The 14,937-nt window shown below is 34.5% G+C and overlaps 1 protein-coding gene across 1 annotated transcript in view; it reads right to left on the bottom strand.

Annotated features, from left to right (window-relative positions):
• Window positions 1–3,860: 3,860 nt before the first annotated feature.
• Window positions 3,861–14,937, bottom strand: part of LOC106143237 (uncharacterized) — an 88,948-nt gene continuing 77,871 nt past the window's right edge. The window contains exons 9-21 of the mRNA XM_013345261.2: window positions 13,867–14,100; window positions 13,089–13,163; window positions 12,752–12,899; window positions 12,229–12,418; window positions 8,350–8,392; window positions 7,996–8,128; window positions 6,762–6,985; window positions 6,323–6,652; window positions 5,720–5,866; window positions 5,536–5,637; window positions 5,184–5,429; window positions 4,413–4,635; window positions 3,861–4,048 (exon numbers count right to left, since the gene is read on the bottom strand). Coding sequence (XP_013200715.2) covers window positions 3,861–4,048; window positions 4,413–4,635; window positions 5,184–5,429; window positions 5,536–5,637; window positions 5,720–5,866; window positions 6,323–6,652; window positions 6,762–6,985; window positions 7,996–8,128; window positions 8,350–8,392; window positions 12,229–12,418; window positions 12,752–12,899; window positions 13,089–13,163; window positions 13,867–14,100 — 2,283 coding nt within the window. The remainder of the gene's footprint in view (window positions 4,049–4,412; window positions 4,636–5,183; window positions 5,430–5,535; window positions 5,638–5,719; window positions 5,867–6,322; window positions 6,653–6,761; window positions 6,986–7,995; window positions 8,129–8,349; window positions 8,393–12,228; window positions 12,419–12,751; window positions 12,900–13,088; window positions 13,164–13,866; window positions 14,101–14,937) is intronic.

Below are 14,937 nucleotides of genomic sequence, written 5' to 3'. Positions count from 1 at the left end.
GTACGCTCAATTTGATTAAAATCACAATCCTATCCGTAAGTATAAACAGATCCAGCCGTGGTAATATTATTGTAATAATCAGGGCCGATCCCTAGGGATGAGTACGCGCTAATGGAATTGGCTCTATAAAATTCAGCGGGAGCAGGCTTCAGTGTAAAAATACTGAAAAAGATTTTTTGTTTCTGGTGTCAAAGTACTAAGGGACAGGAGGAAAACAACAACGCGAATTCTCCGAACAAATTGTGCGTAATCTCCCCGCAGTCGGCGTCGCCGCAAAAAGGTGAGCTTCCACCATTATGAACAACTTCCACAGCCCTCGTCTAATTTAACTTGTAAACATTACAATTTAGGCGCCCATCTCGACTTGATGCCTCCGAAAGTGCTATTTCCTACCTTTATTCGCGAATTTTTATTTTCTTTTCTGTTTGTTTGTTATATTTCGCTGTGAGTTACTACGGCTTTGGTCATTTCTGCTTTGGTCTTAACTGAAGATTGTGGAAACCTTTCTGGATTGGAAATTCAACGTGAATTCTGATTTAGACTAATCTTGTAAAGTATGAAGAAAATATTTTGTGTCAGATAGAAGTATCTACAAACTACAAATGTTTTTTTAATATATTATAGTAGTGTAAAATATGACATGTTTGATGCAGAGACAGTGATTGTCAGGGAAAAGAGTTCTTTTATCAGTTCACAGTCGTTTCGGGAGACCAAGGAAGTAATATCTAATCTTTATTTGGTCTCGTCTGCCCAGTTACATACACACATTTTCACGGAAATCAGACGGAAGTCACTTTTATTTTTCATAATCTATATTGTGAAATCGGAGAAGATTCGTAGTAAAAAGTTAAGCGATCGAATAGTTATAATGTAAGTCTCTCATACTCATTCGGTAGTATCTACTACATAGTGCATGATTTTATACCAATACCTACCAGCAATACCATCGACACAGGCAAAGAAACAAAACAAACTTGACGCGCTGCTGCCCGGCAAATTGAATATTCTTTTGAGTGCTCTCGCGACGAAGATCGAATGCTGCGAGCTAATTGGTCCAAAGCATCGGGCAGGTGACATAGAAAAAGAGAAATCACTGAAAAACAAAACTGAACAATATTCTACTATTATTTGATTTGAAATGAAGTAACTTTAACAATATTTTATTTCAGCAGTACGCTGATTAAATAGTGAGGATGGATACAACCGGCAAATATAAAAATGTGTAGGTATCATTTTAATTTAGGCGTTCGTATTTGAAACTCGGTACTAAATAGTAAAATGTAGTCTTTTCAGCGTTCTGCTATGCCTATTAATGTGGCGTAGTGTTCGTTAATATCATGATATCCTATATATCACACCTATCTACAGTAAAAACCCAAAATTTTCTTTGAGAAAAACTAAATAAAATTAACTATTTAAGAGAAGTAAAATTACCACAAACAACAAACCATATAATTCATATTCCAAGATGTCAAAGTAAAACAATAATGTCTTTGTAACAGCAGACTTGCGGATACAATTACTCGGCAGCGGATGGACAAATGCGGTCATTGTCAAAGGGAAGGTGTCCACAATTCAAAGGACCACGGAATCCAATTTGATGGCTCGACTTCTGCTTAAATATTCAATTGTTCACACCCGTGCGTGAGCGATTGAGACTGGCCGTATAGATTACCAATTTATATTTATTTGCTAATGAAGAATCATCTTACTGCTAGTCCTGGTCGTGTCCTCACCTTTATTATTCCTTCAGAACGGGAAAAAAGTTTTATGCGGACAGAGCTACGGTTCAATTTAGTAAACTTATTTTATTATATTTAAGTCCACATAAAAAGATATACGAGTACAATAACGATTGGTTTTACTTACCTGTGTGGCTCACTATACAAGTAAACAACAATCTTTCTTAATGTTTTATTCTCTTCGTGTAGCACATACTTAGATGCATAAAGTGGGTTGTATTTAATTAATTGTCAATTTTAAGTAGAGCTCCAGATCTCAGAAGCTCTCGCGATCAAAACTTCGAGCAACCACTAGTAGTAAATATTCTTCCAAGTAAGTAACTGGCTAATGTTATTATTGTTCTGGGCCGAAGATAGCTCACTAAGTAGATTACACACGGTCTACCAGAGCTTCTAAGTTAGTTTGATGAACTTTACAGCGTAAAGTAAAGGCTAGGTCTCAGAAATTAAATTTGGTCACCTCAGAGAGGTTTGGATTGCCTCGTCCAGAGGAGTTAGCCCTGTAACTGACGCAATTTTGTCATTCAATAAATCGATCACCATAGACTTAACAATGATTAGATGGTATAAAAGTTCAACTTCTTTTTTAATGATATTGACAATATAACGTTGGAAAAGTTTTTTGTGATTACATTTCTTTTTCGCCGAAAGACTAACACAGCTTGGCAAATAATTAAAGAGAAAGCGTAAAAAGAAGTTAATAATGGGAACTGGCTAACCTTATAAAGAATGGATTATCTTAACCTATATAATAAATTTAAGAGGTATAGCTTCGCCATATAAAAAGGTTAACTTGACTTCGAGGAAGAAATAAAAATTAGGTTGTAAATTTGAGGCTTATATCCATTATAAATAAGAAAAATACTCCTATAAATGTATATATAATGACAATTACGAATACGAAATATTCGTAGTATCATTTATATGAAGTCTATGTTAGCACTTTCGTCGATATTGTTACAATTCCATGAAAAGTGGATTGGCCAACCTTTGATTGAAATTGTATCAATATCGGCTTCAGTATTCTGAAGTTTAGAGAACTGAAACGAAATAGTCGGAATAACGTTTCCTTGTGTCTCTTGTCACTATTGGTTTGAACTAGTTTTCAGTAGAAAATGGATGATATTGAAATCCGATCGAAGAACAGTGGTGCAATGTAACCACTACTTAAGGCTTTTGATACTTTGGTAACAACATTTTTTCTATAAATGATAATCTGGGAGCCGGTTTAGTGCCTACTCTTAGGATGAACTTAAAAGGGTTTCAGGTTTGTTCTTTTAATTAGCATTTATTTAGCAAACTATTTGTCTATACTAATATTTAGATCTGAAAGCGTTTTTGTTTTTTTTGTCTTTCAGGACAAACCCTCTGTAACGATATCCATAAAATTTTGCATACATATAGTGTGGAGTACGGAAAACGTCATTAGGTACGTGGGCGAAGCCGCGGGCGAGAGCTAGAAGCATATACTCGTAAAAAGATATTTGAAGACATGACTCAAAAAAAAGAAAGTAATTTAATTAAGATTGAATAAATACTACGTGTTCGGAAAAGTAAGAAATTAAAAGATCATGATATTAATAATATTTATTTATTGGTAAATAATAATAGAATAAGCAAACTTAAATCAATATAATTCAAGACGAAATAAGAGTTAACGTAATAATAAACTTAAATAAATACTAATTTTAAATATTAAACAGTCTTAATTTTTTTTAATTTCTACTCGAAATTACCTGACCTTCAATATTGCAACAAATTGCGTCGGAACAATCAGCAGAACCAACAGTCTTCGATTTCATTTTAGCCATCATTTCAGATGCAATAGTCCATTTAAGAACACAAGCCTCCAAAGATTTTCATCAATTGAACAACTTGCTTCAAAACACAACACTAACACGCAGAATGCAACTAAATAGGGATATACCTTGTCGAAAGAAATCAAGTATCAAGTATAGGTATAATCGAAATGTAATTCCTTTGTAGTACTATTAAAGTAATAATACATCGGTTGTTAGTCTACAATTGAAAAGAAGAGGACTGCTCCAACGCTACGCCTGCTGGCACGCTATTTCCTGATAACAATTAAATAGAAATGGCTGAGTTATTAGTGCCTAACTAATTGAGCGTAGTCTCTTGAGAGGCATAAACTATTCTCATGGTGTTAGTGAACCCTGAGCCCTGTCGCCAGCCAGTAATGAGAACGACGGGATCGCCGATTCTGATGAAACCCTGTTCAATGCACCATTTGGAAGCGAAGTTTACTCGTCTCTCTATGTCAACTTGCCAATCTGAATCTGGGGAATCTGAAAAATAAAAGCATTTTCTTTTTATTTACTCCGTACTATATATGCCCATATATGCAAAATTTCATGGAGATCGGTTCAGTAGTTTAAATGTGAAGAGGTTATAAAAAACAGTATAAGAAACAAATTAACGTTTGGATTTATAATTTAGTATTGATATGGGAAGAAAAAAGATAAGTATTTCTGTTTGAAACGAATAAACCTAGAACTATTCGATACCAACTTTAAATATAAGATTTTGCATAGAGACAGATGAGACCTTCATAAGACTACTTTTATTCCTTGAAATTCCCATGTTTGTAATGATCTGGGCAGACAAGAGAGACTTATAGAGTGTAATGAGTTCTATGATTATATATCTAACCATCATATAGCACCGGTATTATGCCTCTCCACATATGTAGTTGTCTTGCGATAGGAGGGTATCTTGTGATCCCTATGATAGGGCAACGGGGCCTGTATTTGGCCACGATCTGAGCAGATTTCCCACTAGTGGTGATCACCATGATGGCTGCTGCGATACATCTCTGCGCCGCTAAAACTGCAGCTATGCAAGCTCCAGTGGCTTGATCACAGGGTATTGGGGTCTGATACAAAAAGAAAATCTTAACTAAGTTGAAATACATACATATGGTCACGTCTATATCCCTTGCGGGGTAGACAGAGCCAACAGTCTTGAAAAGACTTATAGGCCACGTTCAGCTGTTTGGCTTAATGGAAGTTAAAATAAAATATAAGTATTCATAAATCTCATGACTTTATGAAAATCACCTGTATTGATAAATTTATAAAAACGAAACAAGACGCCCTGACTTAACTGGGCTAAACATCGCTCAATACACTTCAATCTCATGCGATTTACATGTGACTATAATTTTCGCTACCTAGTTAGATAAAGAAATCTATTTGTTGTTATTATATCTTCATTGCACAAAAACAAATTATAATAAAGAAAATATTGCAATGGCAGATTTATTTCATGAAGAGACTTCAAGAATTTAGTCAACAGGCAAACAGAAGTGTACAATAACTGACAAAAATCTCTACTTCAAAAATAATTTGAAACGAAATGACCTCGTTTCGTATTATAATCAAGCTTACTTTGGCTAAACCAACCTCATCAAAAAGGCTTTACCTTGTCGATCATGTCATGGAATATCTGTTTCGTCCACAAACAGGCTTCAGCTTCCCTGCACGTCCCTGCAAGAGTAGCAACTGTTTCCACCGGGAACATTCCCACTGCAGTTTCAGCGGAGAGTAGAATACAATCAGTACCATCCATAATACAATTCGCTATATCGAGTAGTTCAGATCTGAGAGGCAATTGCTTGTATCGCATACTACATAGGATGTGAGCACTGATGGTGACTGGTACATTTGCCTGAAATATTAAATTTCATCACAATGTCATAAATTAGGTTACATTGTAGGTTATTCAGTATATTATCAAAGGAGTTATTTAATTAACGATATTATTTATTTATTACCTTATTTGCACGAGCTATCATATTTTTTTGAGCAATCACTAATTTTTCTGGCGTTATATCTGATGCTAATTCTTGTCTTGTGATCATAATACCATTTGTAGTCTGCAACGTTAATGATGATTGTTTTAAAAAGTTGAATAAATTCATGTTTTCTCAACAGTATAATTTTAGCATACATACTTACAGCAAGAATTTCGTCAAAATTTTCATAACCAGCTACAGTCTGGACATTAGCAATTATGGACATTTTCTTCCCCTTTTCGCCTATAAGACCTTTAAGTTCCTCAATCGGTTTTGCTGATGACACAAACGAAGCTATGAAAATATCAATCTGCAAATTTGTAAAAATCTTACATGAGTTGCAGAATTTTTGGAAACTATTTTAGCGGACATATATGTATGTATTACGTCTGTATCCCTTGCGGGATAGTCAGAGCCAACAGTCTTGAAAAGACTGACAGGCCACGTTCAGCTGTTTGGCTTAATGATAGAATTGAGATTCAAATAGTGACAGGTTGCTAGCCCATCGCCTAAGAGATGAATCACAAGTTTGTAAGCCTATCCCTTAGTCGTCATTTACGACATCCATGGGAAAAAGATGAAGTGGTACTATTCTTTTTTAAAAGTGCCAGGAACCACACGGCATTATTTTAGCTGAGTCTATAAATAATAAGGTTTTTGTTGGTAAAATGCACGATGACCATTTGTTTAATCGATATTATATCGATAGTATGCATTTTGGAATAAAATATAATATTTTCCTCTAGGGCAAGACACATGCACTAACCTGGTAATGTACTGCCATTTCAATATCGACTTTATCTCTTTCTGAGAAATTGGGCATATCAAAGTGGACATTGGGAACAAACACATCTTTATAAGATCCAAGGATACCACCTCTTTCTATTCTGCATGTTAGTGTTGTTGTAGATATAATTTCAACTTTAAGCATTATAGATTCATTGTCTATTAAGACAATGTTGTTCTTGTTCATTTGGTCAGCGAAATTCATAAAGTCGACATAGATGGTATATGTCGAACACCTTTCTCTGTAAGATTCATCTGTAGTTAGTCTCACCACTTCTCCTGTTTTTAGTTCTACAGTTTGACCGTAACTCTGCAACAAGGTATAATTCAATCATAGTAATCATTTTTTCATTTATGCGACATGCGTGAGATAATATATAACAAGCAAACAAAAATCATCTACATCTACGTCAACTTACTTCAGCAATCTTTCCGGTTCTTATTTTTCTTCCAGATAATCGTACCGCAATCGCCAATGGGTAAAGTCTCCCCATTTTAGCGCTAACATTTTTAACTGCTTGTCTTAACATCTTTATTGTCTCTATATGTTCATCTCTAGGCCCAAATTGTAAATTAATCACTGCTATATTCATCCCAGCTTGAATCATCTGTTCCATTATTTCAACGTCATACGTTGATTTTCCTGTAAAAAAGGCATTTAGTTATGAACTAAATATGAAAATGACGACATAATTAAAATATCGTGCGTTGGTAAGTTCTTATTTATCAAAAAGAGGTTAATTACAATTCAATAAATCAATTCAAAAATCTTATCCATTTTAAATGTTTTCTTATGCTTTATATTAACTACTGTTTCTCAAATGAGTTGCCTTCGCACTATTGATTGCACATTTAAGGACCATCTTATAAACCGTAATATGTTATGTGATAGTAAGGAATTTCATTTTTGAATTATATTTATTTTGGGAGCACACCACCGGAATGACCAGCACAGTTTTATAGCAGCTACCAGACCGCGTGGAGCCACGCACATTGTTTGGGATTTTCATTATAGCCTGCGGTCACACCAATTGTACCCGTTAGTGCATGTGCCACATTTCTTGGTCACGTGGCCGCTGTTAATGATCTCGCAAAAATGTTGTAACTATATCGCAACCCGTATTATGTATATGGCCATTAAATTTGATGGTAAATTGACTTTTCTATTTAATTTAATCTTTAGGCTAGTAGGCATTCACATATGAATTGTCTCTTAATGACCAAATAATACATTTCTTGTTAATGTGAAAATTTCTATGCAATAAAGATATAACAAACAATTATGCCATGTCATAACCATCACTATAATGTAATACACATACATTATGTTGAAGTTACATTATTATTTTGTGTTTGATCCCCCAAACATTAAATCTTTGCCAATTTTTTAAAAGTGATTAAAGAGTCATTTATTCGTCACTCTTTCCAAGACTGTTGGCTCTATCTACCGCTCAAGGGATAAAGACGTGATTATATGTATGTATGTTTGCAGGCGTCCTCTTAATAATTGTGTGTAGCATTACACGTTTTTATGGGATTGACTGAGCTATAGGTCAAATATATAATGCTTACTAATTCTTTGTTGACTACATAGATTTACAAGGGAAATTAAATAAATATATAGAAAATAAATATACATTATTAATCGCATACCCATAGTCGCCATGATTCCTGTAAGACGTTGACAAGGCGGAGGAGCTTTGATATCCAGGTTTAGGACATGGTCTAGTGGGGTGAAGGCGTGAGCTGATGCCAGCTGCTGCCCAGGCAACTCCATTGCGTCATACTTGAACAGAAATATGTCCATTATACTAAATTTTGTTATTACTTAATGGCCTATATGTACGCAACTTATAAACGTTGAAGGGTTGTGCAGACTTAATAAAATTGTTTGTATTGTACAACTAAGAGTGCTAGTTTATTTACTTTTAACATCCACAACAAAGAAATTGCGACGAAATGAGAATCACATCATTTATTGAAGTCGGTTAAAAATATAGGAAGTACCTCGCTCAGTTTTGTATCAAATTCCGTCGGCCAAACCATGTTTCAAAATAAAAAATACTTCTTTAGGAACTAACTATAAATAAATAATATTGATTATAAGATTCAAATTATTATAGGGATATACCAAAACTCCTACAATGTTACAAAACTATATGTCATTATTGTATACGTCACATTAACTTATGTCATTTATGTTATTTTATTAAAAAGTATTCTGCAAAAAGATTTAATTATTCCACGGATACCTTTAAGCTGCCCCCGTTTACCTAATGAACTCACATTCAGCTTATATTGTAAGCCAAAAAAATAGGAAGTTCCAGGGTGGTAGCAATGTCACAAATTTTACATTTTGGTCAAAAGCTGACCCCGTTTTTTCCACGCGGTCGACTCAACCAGGATCGCCAAACGTATACTACGCCTTTTTCCCGGAGGGGTAGGCTAGGTGGAGTGGACACATCTCTAATTTTGCTCTACCGCTTCTTTCTTATAACGTTAGTCTCGGTCACATTCCCACTTCTCTAGAGAGGAGCCCGGGGTGCGTAACTTTGACCATAATTCTAGATTGGGTATGTCAGGTTTAAAACACGACGCGATTCCTATCTACCTCCGAAACCTTTTAGGGGAAACTAACCCCTATTGGAGTATGGTTGCACATTTAGCTGAATGTGCAGGTTTCTTCATGGTATTTGTCATCTTTAGAGTATCGATTAGCACTCATACATAACTGAGTCATTTGCAGGTACGTGGGAGAGGTGGATTATATTTGAATCAGTGCCTCATAACTTACGCATTTTGGTGCTTATACCTTATCGATTCAACGACCAATGCTCTTTTATTTTGCAGCTCAGCATTCATCAATACTGCCAAGAGTATAATGATTTCATAAATGCGTATTATAAAATAAAAAAAACAAGCAACCTTTAAAATTATTCCTGGATTCTTCTATCAGCTATAGAGCTTACTGAAACCAAAAAGTCAGCTTACGTTTTTCAGGCCAAATCGGCGCATAAATATCCATTAGTATCCTTCTAAATAAAGCCTTTCGCAATTCACAGTTTTAACAGGATAACTTTGGATTACCTTAAGGGCCATACTACACTTTTTACTTTTATATCGGGAAACACTGATTTTCACCACGACGTGTATTTTTAAATACTAATACAGACTTTAAGATCTTTTAAGGTAATTACCTTTTAGTTTAGTTCTACCTTAGTGTCATTTGTACAAAAGTATAACTTTAAAAGAAATCGTTGTGTCTAAGAATGATATTACTTAAATGAATTAACAAATAACACTCCAACGATTCACTATGGTTTGCAAGATATATGTATATTTATAATAGAAAAGCGGTTTATATTCGTAATAAATCTCCCTTAGTACAAGTATTTTGTATGTTCTAACCTTTACTCTTGTGTGGCGTCAGGTGAATTTCAAGCAAAGAATCCTGATCAGGCTAAGCGGAATGATAAACAAACGCACAGCTGTCGCTAACAACGCTGCGGAAATAAATAAAGCCTCCGAAAATAAACAACAGCAAGTTTTATTTGTGAGAAAACCATTAGGGGATCAAAACGAGGTTTACGCAAGAGATAAATGAAAAATACAGAATTTGGATTCGCGTGAGCGTATTACGTTTGTAGGGCTGAAATTTTGGATGTTTGGGCTTAGAAGTCATTTTTATATTACACAATTCAGAGGGAGAAGATTTACATGTAAATTAATTGGACAGTACCCGCATCGTATCCATCTGTGGGAGTGTCCAGAAGCCGGCAGCATTGCTATATGGAATGGCAATGCTGATGTTTTGGGCCAGATAATTTCCAGCCCTCTAGTCACGAAACCACCTCCATCAACTATTTCGAAAAATAATAAATAATTTGAGCAGATAGGCTCCAGCGTCCCAGAGTTTTTACGCCAAAAGATTCAAATTTATTATTTAACTAATAAACGGAATTACCGATAACTACTCGTACATATTTACGCTTTTAATTATATTTTTACGTACTAGAAAGGCATAGAAACTGTGATGTTTACTTGCCAGAACTCTCTTTATCTACGTACACTACTCGACGATTAAAGACGCTCCTAATAATACTTATCAATATATTTAAAGAAATTTGCCACCTGGTCCACATTCTGGTAATATGTTCACCTGATTTAGTTGTGCAATGCAATTGATACAAAGGGCCAACGGTCACGATCGTCCCCAATGTATTCTTGTGCAAATTGTGAGTGGAAGCCCGTAGCTGTGCTGGATTCCCAGTGGATGTATCATCTATAAAATCCTCTCTGGTCCAATGCGTAAAACCGTTTTGTAAAAGGCAACGCCATTTATTTTAGCTTTTACACTGGATAGAATTAAAAAGTAAGAAAGAATCGAAGGTTTTGATGCATCATACTAATGCCAAAACCGGCTTAGAGATATTTTGAGATCCAGAGAAAGTGACAAGTTGTTAACCCATATATTTGATTGACTATTCAAATCTGTATGTACAAAAAGATAAGTAGCATAGGCTTTTTTTTCTTCACTTCAAATAAAGCTGTACATACTTAACTACTATAGAAAATGTTTTAATTCATAGTCTGCACTGATATTTGTTTGTACCTACTTAAAAATGCAAGAGAAATTTGTTTTCGTTATCGGATACTAATTGATTGTATACGGATGTCTCTGTAAGCTTGTACCCAGAATAAAACTTTTTGTTAAGATTTTTTCGTTTCTTTGAAATTTATGATGTCATGTTCCAAGTCTAGCTTTCCAAACATGTCTACGGTTTAAAACTTACAGCCGCTTGTGCGGCTCACGGGCCCGCACCAAGCGCTACAATGAAATTCAGGGCGATGCCTTGTAATGTATTCTACATGAAGTTGAATTTCAAAGGGAGGCGAAAAATCCGAATATATCAGCGCTTTCTGTGTGGCCTTTCAGCCTGAGAATTTGCTTTGCGCTATTTAAATAGAGTGTTTTTTTAAATGGACTATATATAAAAGAACAAACTGTCCTTTATAATGTGCGGTAAATTATTGCATGAAATGTTTATTTATATAAATAAATCGTCCATAAAGAAGTTATAGGTTGCAGGTATTTTGTAGGTCACAGGTTTAGCAATTATTAATAATTGATCTTTTTATAATGAAAGTAAAAAAGTGAAAAATAATAAAGCGGGGCTTTTTAATGCTTTATATCCATTTATTAGCATTTATTATAAAACATAGATATATATTGCTCACATGAAAATTGAACACCCAAGATAAGTAGAAGACTTCTTCTACCTGTAATATAAAAATAAAAATGTTAGTTTCTAGTATTATTTAAATTTTTAAAAGCAGGCTACTTTATAGGTATTTAAGCTATTCTTGGATAAAAAAAAATAAAAATAATATAGAAAACAAAAAGTACCATATTTCCGTAACTGCTGTCATAATTGAAAAAAAATCAAGTACTAAAACTTAAAAATTATGCCATCAAATGGAAATGAGATATGCGGTTCATTTCTTCTTTGATTTTATTTTCAGACACGTCATCACAAACCATGCTGAAATAAAAAAAAAATATGATGGATGACCGTATATATATTTCAGTTCGTTATACTTAATTCAATAACAAATTTATTGTACGGTAATATGTTGGTATTATGGCCATTAAAAAAATGTAGTCTTTACCTCTCCATCTTAAAAAAGGTATGACTGTACAATTTTTTATGCATATTAAATAATAAAATGTCAGTTTTTATACCAAATACGAAAAAAAAACAGGATATTTTTGGTGTTATAAAGAGTTCACTCTTACAGTCAACCCAGTATTCAGAAGAACATCTACGAGTATCATATCTAATAGATAGTTAATCTACATAATTTATTAAAGGAAATAATATTTACGCATATTTTTTATTTTCTCCCAATATAACCTTCCAATTGCTGACGTTATCAGCGAAGCAGCTGATCGGCGAGGCCTTCCGGAGAGCGACGTAATTTTGGCCGTATTTCAACATGTCGTGTTTGACCGCGTATTGAGTAGCGAAGTCTATGCGCGCGTATTGCTCGTGGTACCAATTCTTAAGTGGCTTCTCTGGTAAAGAATAAGAAAATACGAAATTTTAATAACTTTTGTAGTGTATTTTTATATGCTATGTAAGTTTGCCGTCTAGGGCAGAACAACGTCTGCAGGGCCAGCTATATTATTACTAGTCGTATGTTTCATAAAAAATATTTTATTTGTTTATGTGGGAAGGAGATACAAACAGATTCGATGATGAACTATTAAATAAGTACTTATAATAAAAAGTCAAATTTAGTGTGTTTGTCTTTGCAGTTAAACCACTGAACTGATCAGCATAACATTTTGAGCGGAGCTGCGAACAAATGCTTGTTTATAATATGAGTAAGACGATAATTTACGAACCAGTGTATATTAAAGGTATGATGCCACGGTAGAATAATAATTTTCTTGCAGTAGAAGAGTCAGCGCTTACTGTAATTACCACTACCGTTGGGCATAGATGTGCCAATAAAATGGCTGATTTACCGGTTACAGTCAGCACAATGATTACCTACAAATATAAAACCATTTACCACCATATTTAATTATATCTGATTATACCTGTTTTGTCTATAGATTAAAAAATACTACCTACTTCCAAGCACCTTCCAAAAATTTTAATCTATATCCTTTTCGCTCTAATTGTTAAAAATAAATTATACTTATCTATTTGTTAGGTCGGGATTTTTATATAACTTACTTTGGACTTGGTTTGTCTCGCCATGATAGCACATCCCAAAGCGCACGCTTCGGCGGCATTTACTGGGGGTTTCATCTGTAATTATTATCTTATATATAAAGTCCACATGTCACAATGTTCGTTCAGTACTTCTCCAAAACGGATAACCTTAGGAGTATTATAACCGTGAGCAGATTCAGGCTGCTATGCGTAGCATAGTGTAATGATACTTCAAGAGTAAAATACAAATCTATTTGTTACTTATTTCGATAAGTCTCAGAAGCTAGAGGTAAAGTCCTTTTCTTTTGGTCGAGGAGGGGATAATCTCCTAGATCCCCTTGAGTTACAAGTAAACCAAGTATTGCTCAATTACAATTCCCTTTGTAGGAATTCTCAGTAATGTTTATTTCATGTTAAAGATTTTTTTATCGCGATAATAGTTCAATAAAAAAAAATTACGAATAAATCCTTTCTATCCATAGGATTTAGACCTTTCACATTGAACTAAAATCGAATATTAATGTATTTTTTATATTAGCTATCTGCATATCTGTAGGCTAGCAAATAAAGATTTAAAATTTAAACCCGTACGCTACAATGAAATGAAAGGTAGTATACAAATTATGCCAATTCATTTGGCATAAAATATGTACTTGAGGTCAAGTCGACGAGTAATCAACTTTGATGAAGCAGAAGGAGTGTGCATGGATCGTGGCTAAACATTTAGTCCCTGCCTACTCTTTTGGGAGTGAGTCATGGTGTTATGTATCTATCTAATATAGGTATAAAATTGAAATACCGCCAACACTAAATCCCAGAAATCACTTTTGGACACGGTTTCGGCGGCTCTACTGACAGAGTTCAGGAGCTTCATAGCCTGCATCACGTAGTTAGGGTCCGAGTAGGACCTTAAAAGCAAACCGGCCCCTTGCAATACTATGTTCGTTATATCAGTTATCTCGTCGTAAGTAGGCTTTCCTTTGAGTAGAGTGTTATCCAGTATGTTTCCAGATATATAGATTGGTGTGCCAAGCTGGAATTTTGATGTAAATAAAGTTAATAAAAATTTAATATTTGCTTAAAGTAGCTTTCGCTTACGGCTTGCCCGCGAGAAAAGTATCCTATGTCCCTTTCTGTAATCCCATTATATATGCAAAATTGTATTGAGACCAGATCTGTAATTTTCGCGTGAAATACAGACACACATACTTCCACATAATCTAATAAATCCTGCAAAAGATAAAAACGTGATTATATGTATGTATGAATGTACATTCAGTCAGAAAAGTATCGGGAATGGATTATTTATTTATGGTTCCAAATTCAAATTTTTGTTTTTTTTGTTGTTGTTAGATTGGCACAACTGTTTTCCATTTTGGCGCGGAGTTTGAGTTGCATCTGTTGTTTACATTAAATACAGTGCTATTTTTAGTTATATCATATCTAGTGTGTATTGCTAATTTCATAATGGATAAAAACATCGAACAAAGAGTTTGTCTTAAATTTTGCATTGCCAATGGAATATCGTGTTCGGAGTCACTGAAAATGTTACAGAAGGCTTACGGTGAATCGACTTTATCAAAAACTCGTGCTTATGAGTGGTACAAAGCGTTCAAAAGCGGTCGAGATGTGATGGAAGATTTGCCTCGCTCTGGTAGGCCATCAACGTCTGCAACTGAAGTTAACATCGCAAAAGTGAAGGAAATAGTGACTGAAAATCCTCATTCAACTTTGAGAGAGATAGCCACCGAACTTTCTGTATCTCACGAGTCGATCCGTACCATTTTAACTAATAATTTGGGTATGAAACATGTTGCCGCTCGGCTAGTCCCAAAAGACCTGAATTTTTTTCAAAAACTCAATCGCATGA

The sequence above is a fragment of the Amyelois transitella genome, chromosome 9, assembly GCF_032362555.1.
Source record: "Amyelois transitella isolate CPQ chromosome 9, ilAmyTran1.1, whole genome shotgun sequence".
NCBI lineage: Eukaryota > Metazoa > Arthropoda > Insecta > Lepidoptera > Pyralidae > Amyelois > Amyelois transitella.
This window is presented reverse-complemented; position numbering and strand designations above follow the sequence as displayed.